At 41.2% G+C, this 26,965-nt stretch overlaps 4 protein-coding genes across 5 annotated transcripts in view; 1 reads left to right on the top strand and 3 right to left on the bottom strand.

The window, feature by feature from the left end:
* The window catches only part of LOC127199519 (small proline-rich protein 2I-like), a 46,172-nt gene extending 44,639 nt beyond the window's left edge, over window positions 1–1,533 (bottom strand). The window contains exon 1 of the mRNA XM_051157653.1: window positions 1,507–1,533. The gene's annotated coding sequence lies outside the window, so the exon portion shown is untranslated. The remainder of the gene's footprint in view (window positions 1–1,506) is intronic.
* Window positions 1–26,965, top strand: part of LOC127199503 (cornifin-A) — a 219,034-nt gene that overhangs the window by 113,580 nt on the left and 78,489 nt on the right. The gene's annotated exons all lie outside the window — the stretch shown is intronic.
* Window positions 610–854, bottom strand: LOC127199518 (small proline-rich protein 2G). Its single transcript, XM_051157652.1, has one exon. The coding sequence runs from the start codon at window positions 838–840 to the stop codon at window positions 610–612; it is 231 nt and encodes a 76-aa protein (XP_051013609.1). The 5' UTR covers window positions 841–854.
* LOC127199517 (small proline-rich protein 2D-like) lies at window positions 15,211–15,474 on the bottom strand. The gene has a single exon (XM_051157651.1). The coding sequence runs from the start codon at window positions 15,458–15,460 to the stop codon at window positions 15,227–15,229; it is 234 nt and encodes a 77-aa protein (XP_051013608.1). The 5' UTR covers window positions 15,461–15,474; the 3' UTR covers window positions 15,211–15,226.

Genomic DNA, 26,965 nt, shown 5'->3' with positions numbered 1-26,965 from the left:
TTTTCTAAGGATTTTAAAGAATCAAGTGACTGGTAAGAACATGAAGTTTTAATATATTTCTATTTCTTCATTTAATGTCACATTTTACTATGATATCCTGTGTGCCATTTTAAAAGCCCCTGAAAATAACCAAGTAATATTTATTATGACCCAAAATTCAGTCAAAACCTGATTTCAACAGAATGACCTGGGGTTCAAAGAATACAAATGCTCACAAAGGAGCATGAACATATCAAGAAAGTAATACAGTGAGTTTTAGGGAAAAAAGAACACGTAGCTATCATCAACCAGTTTGTACTTTATTCAGGAAATGAAACACAGTGACCACAACCCAACCAAGGAGCCTGAAAGTTTTGGAAGACATCCTCTTGATGGATAGGATTGACAGGTGCCGCTCTTCCCTCTGAGCGTTTAGGACGCTGAACCATCGAAGAAGAAGCAGAACAGCTCAACGGAATGTTTTCCTTATCAGACCCCATCACAGGACCAAGGATCATGAAGGGGGGAGAAGGTTCTTCTGTATCCGTGACAGGCTTTGAAGGGAAGACAGGGTGTCGCTATGGTAGTAGTGGATGTGGGTTCCCTTGGTCCTGATGACTGCTGAGGCCCTCACTTGCTCTTGGGTGGGCACTTCTGCTGGCATGGTGGAGGATATTGCACAGGAGGGCATTTCTGCTGGCACGGCTGAGGAGGACATGGCTCAGGACAAGGCTCTGGGCACTTTGGGGGAGGACAAGGCTCAGGACACTTTGGAGGAGGACAAGGTTCTGGGCATTTTATGGGTGGGCACACAGGAGGAGGCTGGCAGGGCTGCTTGCACTGCTGCTGTTGGTAAGACATCGTGCTGAAGTCTCAGGATCTGAAAGACATTGCATGGGAGTGTTCAGAGGTGATCAGTACAAAGAGGATAAATAGAGAATTGAAAAATCAGATTCATGTTTCTCTCCAGGCATATGTGTTAATTCCAAACTACTGTTTCAGGACTTCCTGGGTTTTCTCTTTCCTGTCAGCAAACCTGTTGCAGTAGCCTTGGGAAATCCTGTTTTGTTTTATACCTTTTTCTAGGAGAAGATGTTTTATTCTGATGAAACAAATGAGGCAGGTTTTTTTTTTTTAACATAGAAACACATTTAAGACAGGCAATCTCAAGTCCTGAACAATCTCAGAATCAATTCCTGGTGACATCCCATCAGGTTTTCTGGGGTTGGACAGTAAAGGACAGCTCAGGAAAATATAAGGTTCTAATACCTAATAAGTCATATGGCTTGCTAAATGATGCCAAAAGAGACATATGAGAGAGAAACATGCCCTCTTCCACTACCTACCAAATGAAAGGAAAAGCCACTTATCACAGTGGAGTATTGTGTCTTTGCTAAATTTCTGACTACTAAGTAGAGACCAATCATCCCGTGATGGAAACTGGCCTCAACACACTTACTCCCTCAGAATTGACTACAGCATGTAGAAAGACCATAAAGACAGACAAACTTAGGAAATAACACTCACCAGGTTCTCCAAAGTAGTCCAGGCCTTGAGTACCAGCAGTCTGCAGTCATGCAGCCAAGGACCTCTTTATAGGACTGGCTACCCGGCCTAGTGGGAGGTACAACTTCCCGATAGTGGGCAGGGCCAAAAATTCCCCATCCAAAATGCAAATCCATGCATGACTGGCTTGACCGGGACTCTACAGAATGGGACATACCCTGCTCCCGGACATCACCACAGTTGAGTGCTGTGACTCAGTGGGCCCTCCCTTCTTTTCCACTTCAGTAAAGTCTCACAGGTTGTCTAAGTTCCCTTTTGTGTTGGAAGACAATATTTCTGTTCTCTGTTGTGTCCTAAATCATAGTCCTGTTTGTCCTACTTCAGCTTATGAATATTCTGAGGTGCTTGGGCCCATTTTTCACCTTCCTATTTTCTAGTTATAACTTGCCTATGGGCTGAAAAAAGGGACATATTGAAGGGATGTTAGCTGTGGTTTCAGCTTTGTCTTTGATAAACCTGTGCACAGAGTCAGATCACATCTCCCACCTGGGATTAATTGTTTCCTGTGGATCACGGGACACAGCATAGGCCCTTCAGAGGGGAGGCTAACAGCCTTCTGCCTTATCCTCAGGACTTTATCTCAAAGGCCATATTCAGGGTATATATTCTGTCTCACATTTGAAGATCACAAAACTGTTATGATGACAGTAGAGGAACTAAAATTGTACCTGTTCTAAGCATATCACATTCTTCCTTAGAGGGTTGGCATGAAAACTAACAATTTCTCACAGTTCGCTTCTGTGAAGACCTGTTGAGACCACCTGTGGTCCACAGCAACTTAGGTTTCTTTGTGCTTGAACTTCCAAAAGACACAGAACGTTGAATCCCTCACATATAACAGGTACACATACATAAATACATACATACATACACACACACACACAAATACAGAGAGAGACAGAAGCGGGAGGAAGGCCTGGGGTAGAGACAGACCCAGACAGACAAACAGAGGCACATGCACAAAAAGACCATCAGTCTTACATTTTAACCTCCTACCTAACTACATATAGCACTTCCTGATTTTCTAAGCCTTTGCTTGAAACATTGTCATAAAAAACTGACAGGATGAATTAGAACTTTAGTGTTTTTGTAATTTTTTGATTGACTTATTATATACTACTGAAAAAGGCCATTTTTGGTGATACAAATTTTTGAAACAATATCAGATAATTATATGGCTTTAAAGACATTGTTGAAAATGTCTGAATTTTTATTCAACACCATCAAAATATTTAACTAGTAATTAAATGTATTGCAGCATGATAATTTTATTTTCTGGTATATTTCTAAAAGGATAAGAAATAAACACAATAATTTTCTAAAATTTTCTTCTGTTTTCTAATCTCTATCCTAAATACTCCCCATGTCAAAGTCTATCTACAGATGAACTAGTTTTTAAAAAACTATATAGTGAATTTGTATATCACTTAATACTGTGAGGTCATGTAAAAAAGAACTAATGTGTAATAACTATAGACAGAATAATGGCATATGAACAGAAGTTAGTCGGGAAGAGGAAAAGAAATACTGTGTGATTTCACTCAGATTTCAGGTCTAAGATCTTGATCTCAAAGAGGCTTAAAGGATGATGCTGGTTTCAGTGGGAAGTGCATGGGTGAGAGAGGGATATGGAAAGTTTTCTGAAAAGGCACTAAGCTACAATTGATGCAAACATAAGTTTTATGAGATATTTTATATTGTAAAATCATTCCACAAAGGAATTGTGTTTTCACCATAAAAGATGGTTAATATTCTAGGTGTGGGATGTACTGACCTCGGTTTGACCTTTCAGCCATGTTCTAGGTGTGGGATATACTGACCTTGGTTTGACCTTTCAGCCATGTTCTAGGTGTGGGAAATACTGACCTTGGTTTGACCTTTCAGCCATATTCTAGGTGTGGGATATACTGACCTTGGTTTGACCTTTCAGCCATGTTCTAGGTGTGGGAAATACTGACCTTGGTTTGACCTTTCAGCCATGTTCTAGGTGTGGGAAATACTGACCTTGGTTTGACCTTTCAGCCATGTTCTAGGTGTGGAACATACTGACCTCGGTTTGACCTTTCAGCAGTGTCAGCGTGAGTCCTGGTACCCCTCATTATACACAACTATGATGACATTAAATTAAAAATGGAAAGGAAATATCCAATGAATAGGTTCTAGCTGCCTATTACGACATTTTTAAAAAGACCCTTAAAACAATGATATACATAGATAGAAGTGACAGAATGAAAGACAATACTCTAAACAAATGGAATCAGTAGGCATCTTTGAGTTGGTGATCAACATCTGGAACAGAAACTTTAAAGCCAATCATAAAAGAGCTAAGGAGTGGCACTGCTTGTATAGAGGGAAAATCCACTGAGAAGATATAACTTTAAATATAGACACTGAGTGTTGGTTCACACAGTTGTATTAAATAAGCAAACAGATATGAAGACAGAGATTCTTCAGAGAACCAAGAGTAAGTCTCTTCTATATGCCACACGCAGCCATAGATAACCTTCCAGAATAAAACCTGAAAGAAGCAACAACAACTTCAGATTTAAACTATGAAATAAGACTAATTTATATAACAGCAATCTACATGATAACTATACAACAACTGTAAAATGCATGGCTTATCAGGAGACCACATAATTTCTCTAAGATACGTCATAGCTTAAGATACAAATTAAATCTTTGTTTTTATCAATTAAACATTTTTTAATTTTACATATATACTTATATTATCACACATATATACGATAAGCTTACCTATATCAAGAAGAACCATGACACAGTCAGGAATTATATAAATGGCTCAGTGGTTAAGAGCGCCACCTGCTCTTCCAAAGGTCCTGAGTTAAATTCCCAGCAACCACATGGTGGCTCACAACCATCTATAATGAGTTCTGGTGCCCTCTTCTGGCCTACAGGAGTATATGCAAGCAGAGCACTGTATATGTAATAATAAATAAATCTTAAAAAAAAATAAAGTTACATTCTTAGTGTTTTGGCCATTTGTATTTGACAGCCTTGAAGAAAGCATCCTTCCTGTCTTGATGATTCTAAAATTCAGAATGTAAGTCAATATCCATCACATCTTGTCATTATCAACTTAAAACATCTATCTAGACCTGAAAACATCTTAGCCCCTAAACAACTAAGCTTCACAAAAGAACTGGACACTGACATTGGGTCAAACCTAACAGGAACCATTCCTCTCAGCATGCTGGACACTGACACCCTGTGTCCTTCATGTTCCACCACCAAGTGCTTCAGTTGCTGTTCCTCATCAGAACAGGACAGCTCCCAGGACACTTTCAGAGAAAGCTTCCAGTCCCAATTGGTCCACCATTTCAGACTGTCCTAAATAGGATAATAATAAAGCCTGGAATTTCTCAACATTTAGAAAGTGGACCACAAATACTATTCCTAGCTTGTTTAACCATTTCTCCAATTTTATTTGGGTCCCTACAAAGGTTTTATTCATCGCAAGCAGCCAGAAGAAACCTTAACTGAATGATGTCCCATTTCTTTAAAGGGGAGTCAGGTAGGTTTTTGGTTGCTTTCTTGGTCTATAGAGGGTTATTATCAATGGGAGTTGGCTACAAGTTATTATTGGGCTTATTTACAGAGAAAACAGGGTTAGACTCAACAACATTTCCCTTTTCCTTTATCTTACATTCTTAGGTTTGGAGATAGAGGTTGAAAAGAAAGAAGGGGAATATAGAAACATATAGGGAAGATAGAACAGAAAGTAGATTAGTGAATCTACTCCTCCACTTAACACCTCAATTGTCACTCACAAGGTTATTTTAATTCACTGGTATAGAATTTTGTATATAGATGCAAAATAAGTTTAATTCTAGATACAGTGGTATAGAATTCAAAGTAAATCTTAACAAAAATAAAAAATGTTTTTTCTGTGTTTTAGCAAATAAGAAAAGAAACCAACAGAAAGAGAAATATCTTAAAATTGTACAAACCTATGGATATTGAACAATTTCCTTTTAAATGATTAGAAAGTCAAAGTAATATATAAAATGCTAAGTTCCTGAAATTGAATCTACCAAAACAAAGGACATATAGCAAAGGAGCAGTTATAACAAGTTTATAAGTATAAATGCCTACAACACCCAATGAGAGATTAATATCTAAAATGCACAGAGAACTCTAAAGAAAAAGAGAAACAGAAAAACTGACAGATAGAGGAGAGAGAGAGAGAAGTGGCTTGACAGATGGTTCAATGGTTAAGAATATGCAACTTCTTTTAAAGGATCAAGTTCACTTCCCAACATGCACACCTTCCAGATCACAATTGCCTGTACCTCTATATCCAGGGAATCTGGCACCCTCTTCTGGAATACCAAACATTGTATTCACATGCCAAAACCCATACACAGACAGAGAGGTACATATAATTAACGGAATAAAGAGGAAGTGACTCCAATGGAGGAAGTGGTAGGAAGGTCAATACAGAAACAGAAGGAGAAACAAGGGACAAGTAACATTAAGGTGGTTTGATAAAGCTTCAAGGAATCGCATTAATTTGCACTTATATATAATTTGCTAAATTTAGTTTACCATACATTAAGGACACAGGACTCTTAGGATTCCAGCTGGATTGGCACTGAACACTTTCTCCCTGCAGTCTGCCTTTCATGGCAATTCAGCAGGCTCACACACCTGTACCACATAGGAACCATGGCTTCTTAGGCCATACATAAGTTAACTATAAGACCAGCTTCTCAGGGTAAGTTTTCTAAGGAAAACAGATTGTGGGGGCCCTCGCTCAATGGATAAATACACACCCAACCCCTATATCTATAACTCAGGAAACATCTTTGAAAAAAGCCAGAATATCAGGAGGTGGACAGTCTCTCCTAGAAGCGGTTGCATAGACAAGCCCTGAACAAAAGCAGTATCAAAGGCGTATTAAGGAGGCAAGTTGGAAAGTCACATTGGGTTACAACTTCTAACAGAGAAGTATAGAAACTGGTATTTGCTAGCAAAAGGACGATGGGCCTCTCCCATGAATGAGGAGCGTGTCTTAATGTTTTCTCGGCGTGAAGTGGTCAGTCATAAAACTGTATATATGCCAACAAAAAATGGACTCAAGAAGTATATATATATATATATTTGTGCACAGGCACTTATGCATATTTTGTATATATGCACACACAAATTAACAATAAGAAAAAGAGACTGCCAGAGAATGAGGGGCACATGGGATGTGTTCAAGGGAACACAGCCAGAACTAGAAGGAATAAAGATGGGGTAAAGTTCTGCAATTTTGTCTCAATTAAAAACATAATTTAAAAATTAAAATTAAAGCTCATTGGTGGTGGTGGTATTTGCCTTTAATCCCAGCACTTGGGAGGTAGAGACAGGAGGATCTCTAAGTTCAGTGCCAGCCTGGTCTACACAGCAAGTTTCAAGACAGTCAGGGCTACACAAAAGACCCTGTCTCAAAAAAAAAAAGTGTTTGTACAAGTTTGCACTCCCACTGGCAATTAAGGAGTGTTCTGCTTTCTCCACAGCCTTGCCAGTGTGTGCTGTCACTTGAGATTTTTATCTTACCCATTCTTATACGTGTAAGATGGAATCTCAGAGTCGTTTTGATTTGCGTTTCTCTGATGACTAAAGACATTGAGCACTTCTTTAAGTGTTTCTCAGCCACTTGATATTCCTCTGTTGAGAATTCTTTGTTTAACTCTGTACCCCATTTTTAATTGGATTATTTGGTTTGGTGGTGTTTAATTTCTTGAGTTCTTTATATATTTTGGATATTAGCCCTTTGTTAGATGTAGGGTTGGTGAAAATCTTTTACCCAGTCTGTAAGCTGTAATTTTGTAGTGTTGACAGTCCTTTGCCTTACAGAAGCTTTTCAGTTTCATGAGGTTCCATTTATTAATTGTTGATCTTAGAGCCTGAGCTATTGGTATTCTGTTTAGGACCTTGTCTCCTGTACCAATGAGTTCAAGGCTCTTACCCATTTGGATATCAATCTGTGATTTCTCAGAAAATTAGGAATAGTGTAGCACTCCTGGCACATACCCAAAAGGCACTCCACCATACAACAAGGATGTTTGTTCAACTATGTTCATAGCAGTTTTATTCATAGTAGACAGAATCTGGAAATAACTTAGACATCCCTCAACTGAGGAATAGATAAAGAAACTGTGGTACATTTGCACAATGAAATGCTACTCTGCTATTACAAACAAGGAAATCTTCAAACTTGCAGGCAAGTGGGTAGAACTAGAAATTATCATCCTGAATAAGGTAACCCAGACCCAGAAAGATGGGCATGGCATATATTCACAAGTGGATATTAGACCAACATAGATGCCCTCTGAGAGACTCCACCCTGTGGGAGATTGGGACAGATGCTGGGGCTCACAGTCAGACATTGGGCTGAGTGCTGAGAGTTATATGGAAGAGTGCGGGCATGGAAGGACCCAGAGGGGCCAGGAACCCCACAGGGAGACCATCAAAGCTGGTGGATCTGGATACAGGGGGTCTGCACAAACTTTTGCACCAAACAAGGGCAATGCAAGCAGAGATCCTAAACCTCCTTTTCAGATATAGCCAATGAACAGCTCATTCTCCGTGGTTGGCAGCATGGAGTGGGGATTGCCTCTGATGTGAACCCTGATGCCCAGATATGACCACTCCCCCTTGGCAGGGAGGCCCTGTGGGCACATAGAGGAAGGGGATGCAGGCTATCCTGACCCTGTGGGCCCATAGAGGAAGGGGATGCAGGCTATCCTGATGATACCTGATAAGCTGTGGTCAGACGGTGGGGGAGGGGGGCCTACCCTGTCAGCGGTCTAGGAAAGGGGAAGAGGGAGGAAGAGGGAGGGAGGGTGGGAGTGGGAAGATATGAGAGAGGGGATAATAATTGGGATGTAATGTGAATGAATTAGAATAAATGAAAAATGAAAAAAATAAAATCTTTAAAATAAATCATTTTTTAAAATCAATAAACAAAACAACCCCAATCAAAAATTAGCTACAGCACTAATTTTTTACTGCATCATTTTGTTTTACTGATGATTTCTTTTTAAATTTTAAATTTTAATTTTTTGGCCTCCCCTTCTCTGAGAAGAAGGGCATGATGGTGGGACTGGGAGGAGATGAGGGTGGTGGGATCAGCCTGTAAAGTGATTAAATAATTAACTACAAGCGCGAGCCAAGAATTTCCAAAGGAAGAAATAATAATGGCTGACAAGCACTTCTGACAATGTTCAACATCATTACTCATAGGGGAAATGCAAATTTACATCTGAGATTCTGTCTCACTCTTGTCAGAATGGATCCTATTAAGCAACCAAATGACAACAAATGTTAATGAACAAGAGGATAAAAATAATAAACATTTATTCACTGTTGGTAGGAGTAAAACCTGCTCCAGTCACAATGGAAATCGGTGTGATGATTTCTCAAAAAAACTAGAAATAAAATTATTCTGACTCATCCATTTCACTGTAGGGCATATATCCCAAAGAAATTTATATTGTACTATTAAGATATTTGATGGCTTTGTTCATAATTGCTATAGTATAGAATCAACCTGTTTTTCCATCATCTGATAAATTACGATAGAATTTTATTCAGCTGTAAGCAAAAATGTAACTATGAAATCAGAAAATAAATTAATGAAACTAGAAAAAAATGTAGTGAGAGAACCTACTCTGGGCATAGAAAAGCGAGTGCCATGTGTTTTCCCTTATACATGCACCTTGGTCTCCAATCTCTAATTGTATGTGTTCACCATAGAATTCCAGGAAAGGCTGGAAGCCTACAAATAGACTACTAGTAAGTGGTTGCACTAAAGGGTAAATTGTGGAACACAAAAGAATGTGAAAGGAGAGATGGGTAATACCAGGGATGGGTGAAAATTTTTGAATAGCTGAAGACACCATGCACTTTGGTTACTTAATATAAGAAATAAGGCTCGAGCTGTGTTGGTGGCCTCCCACCTGTCCACCAGCTTTCACAGTGCTAGAAGATGCTATGTAGGCTGATGACTGAGAAAAGGCCTCAACGGTTTTACCTATCTATGGCCGCTACAAACTTTAGTACCACCATAGTACTGGCAAGATATATTCACTTGTGCAATAGTGTCACAAGTGTTGTGATACTAATCAATCAGTTTTATGATTAGATTTGAAGCCCACTCTACCATATATACACCACACTTGGTACTGTAAACACACTTAAAATCCCATGGTAGGAGAAGTCATAAGACCTAGGGGAACTTAATTAAATTATTATTTAATTTTTTTTTTTTTTTTTTTTTTTTTTAGCTAAATTGATACAGTATGAGGCCAACTTCTGAATATGTGTTCTATTACTTGTTTTCCTGTTTTGTGATAAAATACAATGGCCAAAGGCAACTTTGAGGAGAAAAGGGTTATTTTGTCTTACAGGTCCAGGATAGATAATGGTCCACCCTGGTGAGGAAGACACTGTAGAAAGGTGATGAGTGGACTAGCAATCAGGAAGCCAAGAAATAATATTTCCTCCAGGTGACTGAACAGGAAGTTGGGACAAGCTCCAAAATCTCAAACTTGAATATTTGAATACACAATATTTTCAATGACAAGAGCAGACATTTCCTAGAGAGATTTCTATGTAGAATATACCATTCCTCGGTTTCTTTGTTATTTACATTCATTTTTGATTTTGCAATATAATGGCATCATTTATTCATTTTATTCATTTTCTTTATTCTGTCCAATCCCTCTTGCCTGCCTTTTCTTGCTCTCTTTCAAATTCCTGGTCTATTTTTTCATTAATTATTGTTACATGCATATATGTGTATATACACATTGATAGTGCCAAGTATAGCCTGCTCAGTAAGTATAATATTACTTGTACGTATATTTTCAGAGCTGGCCACTTTGCTATTGGATAACCTACTGGGGTGCCCTTCTTTGGCCAAGATTCTTTCTGCCACTCTCAGTGTTCCTCTGCTCCTTGAAATTCTCTGTGTGGGAGGAGCAGCCAACAGTCCTAATCGGCTATGACTCTAATGAACCATAATAACAACTTGTAGGCTCAATTTTCTTAACCAATATATTTCACTACCACTCATTACAATATATTTTATTACAGCTTATTAACCGAGCATACGTCACTTATAACCCAACTAACCAAAACGATAGGAATAGAGGCTTAAAGAACACAACAACAAAACCGTAAGGATATCAGTTCCAAGGAACGATTCTCCTGGCGTAATCAGCAGGATTTCTTCTGCTGGAACCTGGAGTAACCAGGACCCAGAACCTCAGCAGGAGCCAGAGCACCAAAGCCTTCTGTTAAGCTGTTCTCTCTAGGAGCATCTCAACACGAAGCGATGAACAGCCAACACTATCCCAAGTCTCCAAAAAGCCCCACCTCCCGTTCTGGGCTCATTTATATTTCTCCTCCCAGAGTTTGTTCAGGGGATCTTTTCAGCTGGCAACAATCAAGCTCCCACATGAGGTGGTTGGTCTTCGAGTGGATTAACCTCACCTGTTCTCTCACAAGACCATTCTGATCCCACACTTGGGATCATAAAAAACAGGTTTCTCTCTCTTTCAACAACTAGCATGGCCCAGTAGCTGTAAGGGACATTGGGGACAAACATACTTTCACAGTAACCAGCAAGTCTTGAGTTCAACATAAGACCTGGTCAACTAGAGAGCAACAGTGCCGCGTACTGGGAACCTAGCCAGGTCCCCAGGAGAGGTGAAGTCATGGATATCGAAGAAGACCCTTCATACTGCCTTACTAAACATGCATAATCTCCACCTACAGTTTAAATATTTGTTCTTATGCCTACAGCTAAGTGTACTGTTTTCCCCCTTTTCAAGGAAAATTCTCTTTGGAACAGACAGAATACACTACTGGAAAAACAACCGATCGAAGTGCAAAATTGTGGATCATAGTCCCAGTGGATACATCTACAAAATAATCTCCCCTCATCTAAGGCTAATGTAAATTGCAGAAAAAGAAGCCAAGGGTGAAAAAGAAGCCGAAAGAGTGTAGGAGCCAGAGGATCAGGCATTTTTTTTTCCTGCAAAACTGTTCTACTAGTAATGTCAGAAGCTACCCACGTGAAGTTTCACACAAGTGCCTAAACATGGGCTGAACAGGACAACAATAAAACACTTTAAGGAGTTACATTTTTGGCCTATTTTTACACATGTATACAGTATCTTCTGATTACTGGGATGTCCCCAAATACTCTTATCTCCTTCCTACATCTACTACCATTTCCCTACTCCCTACAAGTCTCTTTCCAGCATTTATGCCTTTTCCATTTCATTTTGAGGCCACTGAATTAAACCGTGGCCTCTTTTGTGGCCACAGTACGAACAGACACCATTATTCTGAAACCATGGCTACCTTGGTTATGCCATAGCCACAAAACACTGTTTCACACTCCTTCCCCCTACCTCTGGCTCTTATGTCCTGTCCACCCTTTGTTTAACAGTGTCCCCTAAGGCTGGGCGAGTGTCCTCTTTAGAGTTGAACACTAAACTATTACTTATTCTCAGCATATTGAGAAATCATCTGTCTCTGGTATCTGCATTCATACCTACGAATTACTAAGAGTTGTTGTCTATGAATATAATCACAAATATTTAAAAGACACGTCAATTTAAATAAAGAACAGTACCAAGTTAACCTCTTTAGCTTATGACTTTGTCATCCATGGGTTTGGGTTTTGTTGTTGTTGTTTTGACTGTGTTACACTACCAAGCCTGAATCCCTTAAAATCAGCATTTACTTACTTACTTATCTACTTACTTACTTACTAAAATTTGTTTTGTTGGACTTGAGTTAAACTCAAGGCCTCATGCAGACTAGGCAAACACAGATTAACCAAGCTTTATACCTACCATTTGATAATTTTAATTTTACAACAGGGTACAACTAATTTGAACAAGTTGGAATTTGTTTCACTGTAGTCCATGCAGGCCTTGAACTGTGTTCCACCTTTCTCACTGTGTGAGTATCTGCATTCCAAGCCTATGTCACCAGGCCTGATTATTAGTGCTTTTTAAAGACTAATTCATTGTATTATAGTATTTATTTTATTCAGCCACAAATTGTAGAAAAATATATATAAATATACATTATATATATATATACATTATATATATGGATATATATATATGTCCATTTAAACAGAAGCATTCTTCAGAAGAGATGCCTCAAGCTATTTTAGGTCATTCAGTTGATGATATGTGACATTCCCTTAGAAGTGGCCTGTCTGTTCCCCACTCACAGTTCTCACATAATGACATGTACAAGTTACAAATGCTGGTATGAAGAACTAGCTCATTTCTGAGGGAAACGTGAACAGTATGCAGCATGATAATTGTGGGAGCTGCAATAACCGACTGTTTATGAGGTCATATATTACATCTGTCTTCTTGCACTATTGCCTTGTTTGGCTGATCTTAGAGTAGTCTTTAGAAAGCCTGAACTGTGCACTAAACTAATAGCTTTTTAAATGGAGAAAGCAACAACTTAAATGTAACAGGAAATAATCCTTTGGACCTCAAGTCAAAAAACATAAGTGCTGAAAAGACAAGCTAACCCAGAAAAGGATTATAAGAGACCTGTGTTTTGTGCCCTGCACAGAAGTCTCCATCAGAATCCCGCAAAGAACATTATTGTGGCAGAGCAGGGTGCAGTGCCTGCCTTCCCCGAGTCCTTGGCTCCCCTCAGCCCATGTGAAGCAACAATGGGCAGAACCCATTCAACCTTTGTGCTGTGGAGAGAAAGCATTTCTGGTCTGTGTCCAGAGCATGCTGTTATCCAGGGCCCTGCTGAATTCACTGGCGTCAGCTCCAGGAGGATGCTCTGTAGACTGACCTCAAAGAGCCAGCATTTATTTCCCACAGCTCTGAAGGACATCTATGTGAGAATGGGGCTTAGATGTTTTCTTGTGCAGCGTGACCCAGGGATGGCCATCTTCCACCTGCACCTGTTTTGTGTGCCTCACCCTTCTCAGGAGGACACCAATCCACCAGGAGGAGGACTGGCCCACAGGACCTCAGGTTATATTCGTCTGCCCTCTGAAGGTCGTGTCTCTAAGTACAGATGCTTCCTAGGCTTCTGGAAATTAGAGCCTCAGCACACAAATATTGGAGGCACATGTGTCATCCCACAAGAAATGCCCCTCACTTCAGCTCCAACTTACAACACAAGGTATAGAAATTCTGGAGACCAGGATCTGATGATATTTTTACAAAGTACAGTGATTTACGATGCTGAGCCAAGCTGCTCTCAGCTTACCATGGTGGTAAAACAAACAAACAAACAAACAAAACTACAAGCGATGTATAAATTGGAATCCAACTTAAGTAACCTGTATTTATATTTGGGGACATTAGTACTGAAAAAGGATCTTTCTTTACCCTTATAACCACACACACAATTATTTAACTTCAAATCTCTGTAAAGATAAGTTTTGTTCCTAAAGCTCACAGGGTTCATGTTGGTGCCTGAAGCTCAGTTGGAGGCTCCTTTGTAATGAAACATGCATCATTCACTGACTGCAGAACTTTGACCCGTGGGTACTTCCTTGGGCATCCACAGTAAGTTCCTAATTCCCCTATGTCTTCAGCTGCCCTTAAACCTTCTACCGTGTATAGCCTGGCTTCCAAAAGGTAAGAATGAGGAAAGTGCTGACAATACAGAATTTTGTGAGATTGTCAGAGAAGCAAGGATGCGTGTGGAGGAGGCAATTTGACCTCTTAAAAACCCCTTTCTCTCCTTTTCTTCTACTAAGCCTGTTTTTCAGGACTGCTATCATTTTATGCAGGAGGTTTCATAAGTTCCACAAAGCCCCTTTTCTTCGGCATCACATGGGAAATGGACTAAAGGAGGGCAGTGGGAAAGGAATGATGTAGCCTTAAAATAACATTTGCTGAGCAGCTACGACAAAGCCACACAGTGGTATCATCGCTGGTGCTCGAGGAACCATGGAGCACTGCAGCATGCATGGGGGCCTGATGCTCACTGCAAAATTGGTGGGAAGTTAACAGTAGGTGGCAGATAAATAGGCAAATGGTAGTTTTTCACCTGGTACAAAAAAAAGATAGCATTTTAAGAAGCTAAGTATTTGATCTTCACAACAATCAAATCTTAGTAAGGTCAAAAACATAAATTTGAAATAATATCCAATTAGTCTTTGATATGACTCCGTTATTGAACTAAATTTTAAATCTTCTCTACCAAATGATTTAAATAAGCCAAAGTAGCAACACAACATAAATTGAGCAGTTTTGCAAGGGAAAAAAGTATTTATTAGGCCATCACCAAAGAAGGTACTTTTTTTTCCCAGAAGTGAAACAACAGTGACCACTGCGCTGATCAGGTGACAGGTAGACTGAGAAGGCTGAGAGCACAGGGTAGACACCTGCTGTGTTCACTCTGAGCATCTGGGATACTAACACACTAAGGAAGGACCATTCTCAGCATCCCCATGAGAGCAGCAGAACAGCCTCGGGGCTGGGGGGGTGGGCAGGGAGGAGGTGCCTTGTCTTTCAGAAGCCACACGGAGGGTGAAGGGTGGAGATGATTTGTCTGCATCCATGCCAGGCTTTGACGGGAAGATGGAGGTGCTGCTACAGAAGTAGGCGAGGCAGATTTCCTTCACTTCCCGTGGTCCTGGTGGCTGCCAAGGCCCTCACTTGCTCTTGGGTGGGCACTTCTGCTGGCATGGTGGAGGATATTGCACAGGAGGGCATGGCTGAGGGGGACATGGCTCCGGACACTTTGGAGGAGGACAAGGCTCCGGACACCTTGGGGGAGGACAAGGCTCCGGACACCTTGGGGGAGGACAAGGCTCTGGGCATTTCGGGGGTAAGCACACAGGAGGAGGCTGGCATGGCTGCTTGCACTGCTGCTGTTGGTAAGACATGGTGCTGAAGTCTCAGGACCTGAAAGACATCACATGACAGTTCTCACAAGAGGTGATCCTCGTAGAGAAAGAAACTAGGCTCATGGGACTGCAGAACGTTTGCTTCTCTCCCCGTGTACCTCAGTGGGCACTGAAATCTCCCACTCTTGTTTTAGGAGGTCCCAGATTGCCTCTTCTACTTAAGCAATTGTTTTTCATGAGCCTTGCCCAGCCCTTCTTTCATCTCATGTCATTTTTCCTGGGAATAAATTTCCGTTCCACAGATCTGGGTAATATTATTTATGTAAAGAGAGTAAAGAGAATATCCTCACAACCTTGGCATTCTAACAGCATTCGTCTAGTAGTTCAAGAAGAATGACTGGGCAACGCATAGAGCCATTGAAAGAATAGGCGGGTTCTTGCCCGCTCCCGACATCGGCCTTCGAAAGGGATTCCATCGAGATTGGGCTTTTTTTTTTTTTTTAAGACACATCTTGTTTTCGTTCTCATCTCTAATCAAAGCTTCCTCGGTTATATTGCTTTTCCATTCCAAATTATAGTTTAAAAAAAAGCAAAAGCAAAAGCAAGCTAGCACAGTAACCGATTGTCACATTCATCCCTTGATCAATTTGAACCCACCAAACCTACGTGTTGAGATTAAACTCAGATGAGAATACCGAACTGGCAGGCCCTCTTAAGAACTCAAGAAGTCAGACTCACCAGGTTCTCCGGAGAAGACCAGTGTTCGAGTGACCTGGAATACTGCAGTCCGGCACCGAGACTCTTTATAGGACTGCCTGCCTGCCTCCACCCAGTGGGAAGTGGATCTGCCTGGAATGGGCAGGTCCAAGAATTTCCTAACATAAATGCAAATCCAAATGCTGGCTGTATGGGGACTCTTCAAAATAGGAAATGTCCTACCCTTGGCTATCATCACTGGGTTGAGACCTGTGACTCAGAGGCCTTTTCTTTCTTCTTGGTTCCAGTATCCATGGCAGTTGGAGATGTTGGGGGATTCTCTAAGTGGCTCTTAAAGCTTTTCTTGACTGGGGACCATCCACCTTGTGTGTTGCAACCTCTCTTTGTCTTGTACTCAGACCTTTGTGTCCTTTCGCCTTTAGTTTGTCGTTAGTTCACTGCCATTTTATTTGCCCATTTCTGATTTTCTTCTGGGTTTCCTTTTTCTTACATCGGATACTTACAAGTGTGTTAGAAAGAAGAAGAGAAGGAAAAGAAACTTCATTCTGACAGAAGTCTCCCCCCCCCCCCCGATTTAACAGACCCTGGGGTCAGGGTCTTCTATTTAGTATGGATTGAATTTTTTTTCTATAAACATAGAATACTAATGTCTGTCTCCCAGAGCAAGAGCTAAAAGCATTGGGCCCTCTGGGACCCTGCTCTGTGTAAAACTTTCTCCTTCATCTTTCTTTCCTCTGGAAAAATCTCAGATTTGACTACATCCTCTGCTTTTTGGAAGCAGTCACCTTCCCACCCTACTGTCTCTGGATAGGTTCTGGTGGCAGAGTGGTGTCATCTTGGTGCCTTTATCTTTGCTCGCATGTATGCCACAGCCTTTTTTTTTTTTTTAATAGAAACATACTCTTAATCACCTTGTAAAGGAAATAGGGAAAAGTGAACAAATATCCAAGAATGCATTCAAAATTTACATAGCAGGCCTCATCTGTGTACTCACCATCAGTGCTTCCTCGGGTGCCGAGCAAGAAGGCTCAGCCATCATATGTAAATGATTGACAGTAAGGTAGGGAGACTGATCAGAGAATTTAAAGTATGAAGTCTTCGGTATGGAGACATGACACTAGGTCAGAGTCATATGATGGATTTTGTTTGCTAGCTTTCCAAATTATTTATTAATTTCTAAAGATCGAATGATGTTGGAAGACAGTATTTCAAAGCTCTTTCTGTAGACTGTTTACTCTGTCTTTTCTACATGTTCTTCACCCAGTCCACCCCTCCACCGTCCTCTCCTTCATATGCCAAATTTCACAGAGAGGATGGCAACACTGTTCTCTCTTTAGACAAATGCTGACATCCATCAGTCACAGAAGATGCTATCAATGTATTTAGACTGTTCCCATCCTTGTCCCTTCACCTCTTCACACACTCTGTAGGGCTGGCTGCGTATTCAACATCCAAAGCATCGTTGCTGGTGATTAGAAACTTCAAAATGACTAGAAACTTGAAAAACAATTAGGAAATTCAAAAAGCAGAGAAGGGAAAAAGAAAAGGATGATAACAGAAAGGAAAGAATTAAATTCTCTGAAGCAGCCACCAAGCTGTTCCACCAAGAAAAAAAAAATTTCAGGAGCACCAAGTCAAGCTCAGCCTCAGCATCTCAGTTACTCAAAACTGTCAATGCTGCTGACAATAAGGAAGAGTTTAGGGACGAATGCCACTGTCCCTGCTGAGTCCCTACAGGGACACCTGTGACCAGGAGTGACAAATGACATCATCACGAGTGTTTTACATTAGCTACCACGCATGCCCCAGTAGTAGATCAGGGGCCTTTACTCGGTAGCTCACATACGACTCTCCAGAGTCTCACATCACCACCTAGAGCGTCACCCTAGGGAGACGTCTGGTTTCTATCATCCAGAACTAGAACATGAGCTGGCCAGATGGGAGTAGAGTATCACATAAAACTCTGGTTACACCATGCATCTTTCTCCAAATGTGCCACACCCAAAAAGGCATTAAAGTAAACCAGCCAGCCTCATAAAGAGACCTGTCATGGGATTTCTCCCAGAATTAGACTCTGGGGTATGAAGAGAACATGAAAGTCAAAGGAGTCTATTAACTGTGGAAGAGGAAGGGGTCTAAGAGTGCTGAATGTGCTCCAATGCGGTATGTGCCTGAATGGATACATCATAAGAAAACCTGTCACTTTGTGTAACTAATACTCACTAACAAAGTTTACCGGAAGGCAGCTGATGGTAGTAGTACAGGCAGCAAAGTGAAAGCACTGCCGTTGCTTTACAGACTGGGGTGGTTATATTGAACGAACTCCTTGCAGATCAGTTATAACAGTGATTCTCAGCCTGTGGGTCACAACCCCTTTTGAGAGTCAAAGAACTTATCTAAGACCATATGCATATCTAATATTTACAGTATGATTCATAACAGTAGCAGAATTACGTTATAAAGTAGCAACAAAAATAATTATATGGTTGGGGGTCATCTTGCAGTATTAAGAAGGCTGAGAGCCACTGACCTACAGGAAGAGCTGCTCCAGATGAAGAGTGAAAAGCCAAAAACTTTCTCGAGATTTGACTCTCCAAAGACTGAGGCAGAAAATTTAGCATACTTCACACAGAGACACACACATGCATGCATGCACATGCACACTCTCACCCCAGTAGTTTCATACATCTCACTACCATGTTTGATTGTATATCTAATGAGCTATGTTTTATTACTGTTACAAGTCAAAAGTTCTATGATCAACTGCAGTGCTTCTGCTTCAATATTCCTAAAGAGATTTTATGACTCTCTGGTACATGAGAACTAGCAGAGAAGAACAAGACTTTAATTTCTTTTTAATTATTGATAGTTTGTCCAAATTTTACTAATACACACACACACACACTATATATCCATTGTACAACTCAGGATTATGCAATCAATTATGAAATAAGTATAAGAAATGAAAACTGGAGCAAAAACGTTCCTGACATCCCCAGGGAAACGGTAACTGCAGCCACCGTGGATTTCTGCTCATTTGCCCTCATCCTTTCATAATCTTGCCAAATCAGATAAATTGTATGAGATATATTGTAAAATCATTTTATATTGTTGCATTTATTTTGTTAGTTGGGTGGGAGAAGCACATGCCAAGGTGATGTTTATCCCCTTAGAAGTTGAACCACCGTGTGGGGGAGATTGGTTGTTAACCAGCTGTGAAACAACCTTGAACAAATTCTGAGAGGAGGTATAAATGTGAGCCAAAAACAAGAGTCAGGGCCTGTTGGAGACTTGGGATAGTTTTGGGTGTTCATCACTCCACTTCCAGATGCTCCTAGAGAGAACCGCTCGAGGGAAGGCTTCGGGGCTTGGGGATCTGGCTGAGGTTCCTGGTTCTGGTTACACCAGGTTCCAGCAGAAGAAATCCTGCTGATTACACCAGGAGAATCATTCCTCGAAACTGATATCCTTACAGTTTCATTATTGTATTCTTTAGTCTTCTTTCCCTATTGTTTAGGTTAGTTGGGTTATAAGTGAGTCTCGGTTAATAAGTTCGTAATAAAATACATCTGTTAAGAAAACTGAGCCTACACCAAGGTGTTGGACTTGGAGGACAACTGTGGGAGTCAGCTCTTGTTTCTGCCATGTGGGTTCCGGGGATCAAATTCAAGTGGTTGGACTTGGAGGCGAGCACCTTTATTGGTGGAGCCGTGGTGCAAGCGATGTAGGCCCAGCAACCCTCCCTGAAGAACCACAGTGCCATCCCAGCTTTCTCAGGCATATGGGCTTCAAGCCGTGAGAAACCATCATGTGGTGAGCCATCGTTACAGAGTCCGCCTTGATCAGATTGTGAAACCTTTACTTTAAAACTTCAAAACTCTAAATCGAATGAGAAAAACAAAACAGAACAAAACAAAACAAAACAAAACAAAAAAAATCCGGAAAGCACACAAACATACTGTGATTATGCCAGAAACACGGAGCAGGTACAGTGTTAGAAGCAGGCTTTTTTTTTTTTAATAGAAAAAGAATAAAGAGAAACTGTACTCCCATCCAACCATGAAGCATGTTCTTTATTCATGATACTAAGAGGAAATACATTGCCGGGTAATGGAAACACCTGCCTGAGTCATAGAAGTCGCAGTTAGTTCGGGGTGTGTTGGCACTCCTCTACTCGAGGCCTGAGGAAGCTTAGAATGGAAGATGGTCCTTGTTTGTAGAAGAGTAGTTTAACCACTTCCAAAAAGGATGCTGCTGCATTGATTCCGGGAAGAGCAGTAATGATCGGCAATGAGGATCTGATGGGAGGGGAGACTATGCTTGGGATGTATTGTATGAGAAAAGAGTAAAAAATAAAAATAAAAAAGACAGGATAGTGGTTCAGAACCCACGACCTTGGAGAAACTAATTGTTCATATTTCATGGTTCTAAATATTGGTAGTACTCACTATGCTCTTGGGTGGTCTTTGCTTCTAGCAGTATGGGGCAGCCTTTGCTGGCACCACAGATGTGGATGCCAAATAGCGGGCATTGCCGGGGTGTTCAGGGGGCACAGATATGGTTCAGGATATGTGGGTGGGAGTACAAGAGGTAGTTTGTGGATTTACGTAGTTTTGGGCGAACGCTGGCAATCTAGACAGTCATGAGTCATTAAGATATCCAAACAGGAACTTTGAAAGTTCAAAGAGTTAATTTACACAGCTAATTAAATAAGCTTAAGTGTCTCCATCTATTGGATGATCCTCTGCAGTTTTTCTCTTGTTTAAGAATGTTGCCTCTCCTGCAGCTTATGCAATCCATTAAGAGTTGCCATCCAAATGAATAGAACTAAAAAAAAAATGTCCTGAGTGAGGTGACCCAGACCACTGTGAGGTAACCCAGACTACTACTGTGAGGTAACCCAGACCCTGAAAGACAAACATGGCGTGTACTCACTTATAAGTGGATATTAGCTGTAAGTAGAAGGTAACCATGCCACAATCCACAGACCCAAAGAAGATAAGAAACAAAGAGGACCCAACTGGGGACATGTGACTGTCCCTGAGAAGAGGAAAGAGAATAAACATTCAGGGGGCAGGAAGGATCAAATGAGGGAAGGCTAGAGGAGTGACCACTTGGGGAGACAACCGGAAAGAGGGGGCATCTCAGGAAAGAGCTATAAACCTAGTGCAATGAAAACTCCCAAAATTCCATGAGAGTGAACCTAAGCTAAGACTCTTAGCAATGGGGGATGCAGAACCAAAGCCTACCATCTCCTGTAACTAGGAAAGATTTCCGGTGGAGGGATTGGGACACCAACCCAGCCACAAAAACCTTCAACCTACAATTTACCCTGCCTACAAAATGTGCTGCTGTACAGGTGGCTCAGAAATTGTGGGAGCGGCCAACCAATGAATGGTCCAGCTTGAGACTCACATCATAAGAGGGAGCCCATCCCTGGCACTTCCTGGAGGCCCAGGACCCAGAGGCTGGATAGCCCACACATCTAGGCTAGACCAAACATGGTAAGAGGAGGTGATGGTTTCTTGTGATATTCTTCTGCACTCATAGATTGGTGCTGAGCCCAGCTGTCATCAGAGGAGCTTCACCTGACAACTGGTGAAAACCCACCAATTTTGGGACCCACAGCCAAATATTAGGCAGAGTTCAGGGAATTCGTTGGAAGAAGGGTAGGATGAATTATAGGAGCCAAAAGTGTCAAAGACAACACACACACACACACACACACACACACACACACACACACACACACAGAATTTACTAACCTGGGCTGACAGGAGCTCACAGAGACTGAACCTACAACCAAGGAGCCTGCACGGGCTTGCTCTTCTTGTGGGACTCCTAACAGTGGAAGCAGGAGCCATCTCTGACTCCTTTGCCTGCTTTTAGGGTCCTTTCCCTCATATTGGGCTGCCTTGTCCAGCCTTAATACTAGGGAGGTGCCTAGTCATTCTGCAATTTGATATGTGATGTGTGTTTGATATCCCTTGGAGGCCTGCCCTTTTCAGATGAGGAGGAGCGAATGAGAAGGGGAAAAAGGGATTTGGGGAGTGGGGACTGGGAGGAGGAGAGGAGGGACGGGAAACTATAATTGGGGTGTAAAAATAATAATTTTTAAAAATAAAGTTTAAAAAGTTGTGTTTATGTAGGTAGGGCATACATACATACATACATACATACATACATACATACATACATACATAGATGCAATTATTTGAAAAGAGGCCGTGACTTTTAAAGGGAATAAGGGAAGTGCATGAGAGAGTGTGAAGAAAGAAAGGAGAGAGGGAGAACAATGTAATTACACTGTAATCTCAAAAATAAAAAACATTAAACGTTTTTAAAGTGTATCTCTACATACTCCTTAAATAATTGTAAGAGGATGACCTTTTCATAGTTTTCTTTATTTCTTATTAAGCATTTCCCTTGCAAATTTTAATATATTTCTCAAAAAAAAATGGGCCAAAATTACCTCTCACCATATGCCACTTCAATTGGCAAAGTGACACAAACAGATCAACACAGTTGAGCCTTGTAGAATAAACCAAACATTTTGTTAAAGCAAGTCACAGTGCCTCTTTACCCCATCAGTCTGACTCTACAGTCTATCCAAAGCCAGTGTGAAGAGGGTGGCAGCAGCACTGCAGAGCATCACAATGGAAATCAGAGAGTCCACACCTTAGCAGCCATGAGGAGTGGACACCGCAAATGCAGGTCACCTGATACTCTAGAGTAGATTTGGCATGTGCCCTCTTTACTGGCCAGAGGTCCTCTTACCTGAGGTGTCTGCTCAGTGAGTAGTTTACCTTAACAGAGCCTTGTCTTGTCCCAGTTTGAGAACTGGGGTGATCTTCCATTAGCAACCAGTGAGTTACCTAAAAGAATAAGGCCTTTCCATATCCCTCACTTTTTCTGCATCTTAGTCCTGGTCACATTCCTTGATTCTACAACCAGATACCTGGGCCCCACAAGACAGAACATTCTTTCCAGCTCTACTCCCCTTGGCCTCAATTCTCACTTGATGATCACTAATGACATTTTGTGACGCTGAGAACATTTTCCTTAGACATATTTTTTTACAATTATTGTCATACGACTATCCCCAAGAATCATGACCAGAGCCTCACAGGCATTTGCTTTGCTCCTTAAGATGGAGCACAGGCAGCTTCGGGCTTGGCTTTGTCATCTTCATGTCCCACAGGACTGCAAGCCTTCTGTCCTTCAAGTCTTCGTGTCTGAACCTCCTGGTTAATTCTCAGTTGTCTAGTATAGTATAGTGCGTCCCACAGAATACTTCCAAATGCCTGCTTCCAGTCCATTCAGCTTCTGAAGGAATACATATACCCTGGGACCTCCTCCCCCTGCCTCATTTCAATGCCTCAGAAAGTGATGACTGAGTACACTGAGGCTAAGGGGAGTAGGCTGGGAAGGAACATTGTTTAAGTGTCTCAGTGGGGACAGGTCTCCAGTTACATAGTCAAAGGGCATGGCTAGCACCTTGATGAAAATAATATGGAGGGGATGTGAAATTGCCTCTTTACTCAGTCAAAGGAATAACTTTTTCTAAATTATATTAGCCAATGCATTCAAATAATCATTACAATGTATAGAAGCCAGGAAGGACACAACTCAAACTCCCAGTGCCTCCCGGGTCATCTGTCTTGACTTATTTACAACAGCAGCTACACCGCATGCTCCTATCAAGGAGCCATCCCCATGCTCCTCTCTGGTGGTCCCTCTCTCCCCAAGACTGGCTCCTCACCGTCTTCCTTTGTTCCACTCATACATTCCTGATGATTAATTGAAGCCTTCCCTCTTTAATAAATTAAATACTTTCACACTGTCTATGCTTACTTTAAAGGATTCTTTAATTGCATTGATGCCTGTAAAGGTATAAATACGTCCTTTTGTAAGAAGCATAACACGCTTTCCACTGGCTACAGGATAGCCACAGGGAGAAGGCAACCGCATGGGCTTCTTAGGTCCTTCAGCGTACCTAAGAGACAGTACCTAGACATCTACACCTCTGCTTCCTTTCCGCTGGCAGCAATAGCTACGGCTGTCTTCTCAATTTTCCCCAATTCTCCCAGCACAGCTCAGTCTTGAGATGTAATCAGAGAAGAGCTGTAATTAGAGAAGACGGGCCCTTCTGTCTCCCTCCCAGTGCAAACTTGAAATGAGCACTCCCCAGCCTCCCATTTCTATCCCACACTGAATGGGTCACCTTAAGAAAGCACACGAAGGGAACAAAGGGGAAATGGGATGCTCTGTGTCAGCAGGGCTCTTTTGGTAAACACTAATCCAGCTCGTTCCCCAATGTGGCAACCAAGTAACTAATTGCAGACAACCTCATACATTTTAAGCTTTATCTATCATAGCCTGCATTTGAATTTCAAAATTGTTATACCATGTATAATGCCAGCTGGAACCTCTGAAAGTTTCTGAGCTACTGTTTTGAAAGAAATCCCAATGAAAACTAGTGAGTGTGTCATGGTGTTGACAAAACACACATGCAGGCGCAATGGTGATGGAATTATTTGGGGATTGGGATACACTTCTAATACATCCCACGTCCTTCTACAAGATTCAATTCTCAATAATACAGAAAGTTAGATGCCATTAAAAGACGTTATCCTGCCGTACACTCCCCAGCTTTCCCCATGATGTGCTTCCCTGTGCTCTCCAGACTCTGAGGCCGTTCCACTTTTACAGGCACCAGACTATGGAAGTCCTGACTCTCAGACACAATCTAGAGACATAGCCTCTGCACCCTAACGTCCAAGAATAAAGACAAGATTCAACCCGAAGAAAATGTAAGCTCAATTTTAAGTCCCTACATCTGGTTTTAAAGGGGGGATGGGTATATGAAAATTCATGAATCCTGACTTTTAGCAAGGCTGGTAGGTTTCCTTTATAGCCACTTAGACTCTGATCCCTCAAGGCAAGGTGTTTCATGTTCATCGGTTGTTTAATGTGAGTCTTCGATCCATAGCTCCTCGTTGGCAGTACAAACAGACACAGATGTGCCTTTCTTACATTAGTCCATCTGTAAATTATAGAGTCTGGAAAATAGTTGATATTGAATAAAGCTTTATTTGATTAACTCACAAATTATGTAACTTATTTTCCTTTCCTCAAACATACTATAAACGACTGCATCTCAAAACTCAATTGATTTCATAAGATCCCCAAAACTCTTCCCAGAATACACACTTCCAAAAAGAGAAGGCACGTGAGCAGCATGAGACACACCCTCCTGGGCCTTTGCCTTTTAGCTGAGCTCTAAGCAAGGTGGAAACACTGACGTGTGATACCATCCATTGCCAGGAACCAGGGAGTTTTAGGTGAGGTCAGCGTTATTCACAACCTCTTATTAACAAATAGCTGCAAACCATATCATTACCATTAAGCCGACAACTGGCACAGAGCCTATTGGACACACCAAGGGACTTCCCCTGGGAGAAAGCAATTCCTCGTGTACTCCAGATACATTCATAACATAAAATTTTAAAAGAACACTTGACTTCCACAATCTAATATTAAAAATTATAGTTAGTTATCTGCATCTGGAACCCATTCACAAGAATCTCAGTTTTCTGAACACATACACACATACACACCACCCCACACACACACACACACACTCCCCAAGTGTCTGCTGTCCATGACAATGAAAACACTGGTGCTACTTTGGGTATAGTGAACGCATGGGTGTCTCAAAGGAAAAGTATACTATGAGCTGGATCCTCAGGATCAGCAGTCTTCTCTTCAGGCACAGAGTCACCCAGGGGCAACTGTCATCAGGTGAAAAATCCTGCTCCTGGTCACCAAATCAGAATTCTGAAGCCTTTTAAATGAATGTTGCTTACAAACATCACAGATATTCATTTGGATTTAGCTAACCTTCATCTAAAATATTTGCCTCTGTTAAACATCCTCAGTCCTCCAGGCATCACAATATGCTCCTCAGCTCTTCAACATAATCCGATTGTACCCTGTGTTTAGATAAATATGTTTTAATTATCTGTATCTGCTTCCATATTTGCATGTAATGAGTGTTTTGTGTGCACCTTTGTATGTGCACCATGTGTGTACAGTGCCTGTGAAGGCTAGAAGAGGATGTCAGACCTTAAACTGGAATTATAGGTAGTTGTTAGCTCCCCAACGTGGGTCCCAGGAACTGAGCCCAGGTCCTGTACAAGAACAGCAAGTGCTCTTAACCACTAAGCCATCTCTGCAGCCCCAAGGCACACATATGATACAATTGCAGAAACCTAAATAGCAGAGTTGGTTTTATTCGATTGTATAATTAGCTAAGAGTTCATCTTCTGGGTGGTGTGATACTTAATACATAAGAACAAGTGGTAGGGATTCAAATAAAGAAGAAGCAGGATGATTTTCAGTTATAATTGTGAATTTGAGTTGGCCCCACACCTCTGGTTAGTGTGGAATATTTCAGTCTTAGATATTAACTGAGAAGGCAAAAATAAAACAAAGCCAAAGATTGCAGCCTCTACCTACCAAATATTCCATATTGAGCTCAATCAGGAGTTTCTTGGTCTTTTATTGTCTTATTACCTATTTTATTCCCAAAGGAATTAAAGCCCTAGCTAAGTAAGCTTCCATCTGCTGTTTAACAATGGAAAGGGAGTTAAGCCCATTTCTTTTTTTATGCTCTCCTCATGGCTGTAGAGACTCTTTATTGCCCGACATTTGTTAACAGAAATGTTTGTCCAATGTACTGATGGCTAGAAGTGCTTTTCTTGTTTTTTGTGGGGGTTTTTTTGTTGTTGTTGTTTTGTTTTGTTTTGTTTTGTTTTTGAGGTA

Source organism: Acomys russatus, chromosome 15 (assembly GCF_903995435.1).
Source record: "Acomys russatus chromosome 15, mAcoRus1.1, whole genome shotgun sequence".
Taxonomy (NCBI): Eukaryota; Metazoa; Chordata; class Mammalia; order Rodentia; family Muridae; genus Acomys; species Acomys russatus.
The sequence above is the reverse complement of the archived record's forward strand: the minus strand, read 5'-3'. Positions and strand labels throughout refer to the sequence as shown.

Coding starts and splice junctions, on each gene's coding strand:
- LOC127199518 (XM_051157652.1), bottom strand. CDS start 840: ATGTCTTACCAACAGCAGCAGTGCAAGCAGCCCTGCCAGCCTCCTCCT.
- LOC127199517 (XM_051157651.1), bottom strand. CDS start 15,460: ATGTCTTACCAACAGCAGCAGTGCAAGCAGCCATGCCAGCCTCCTCCT.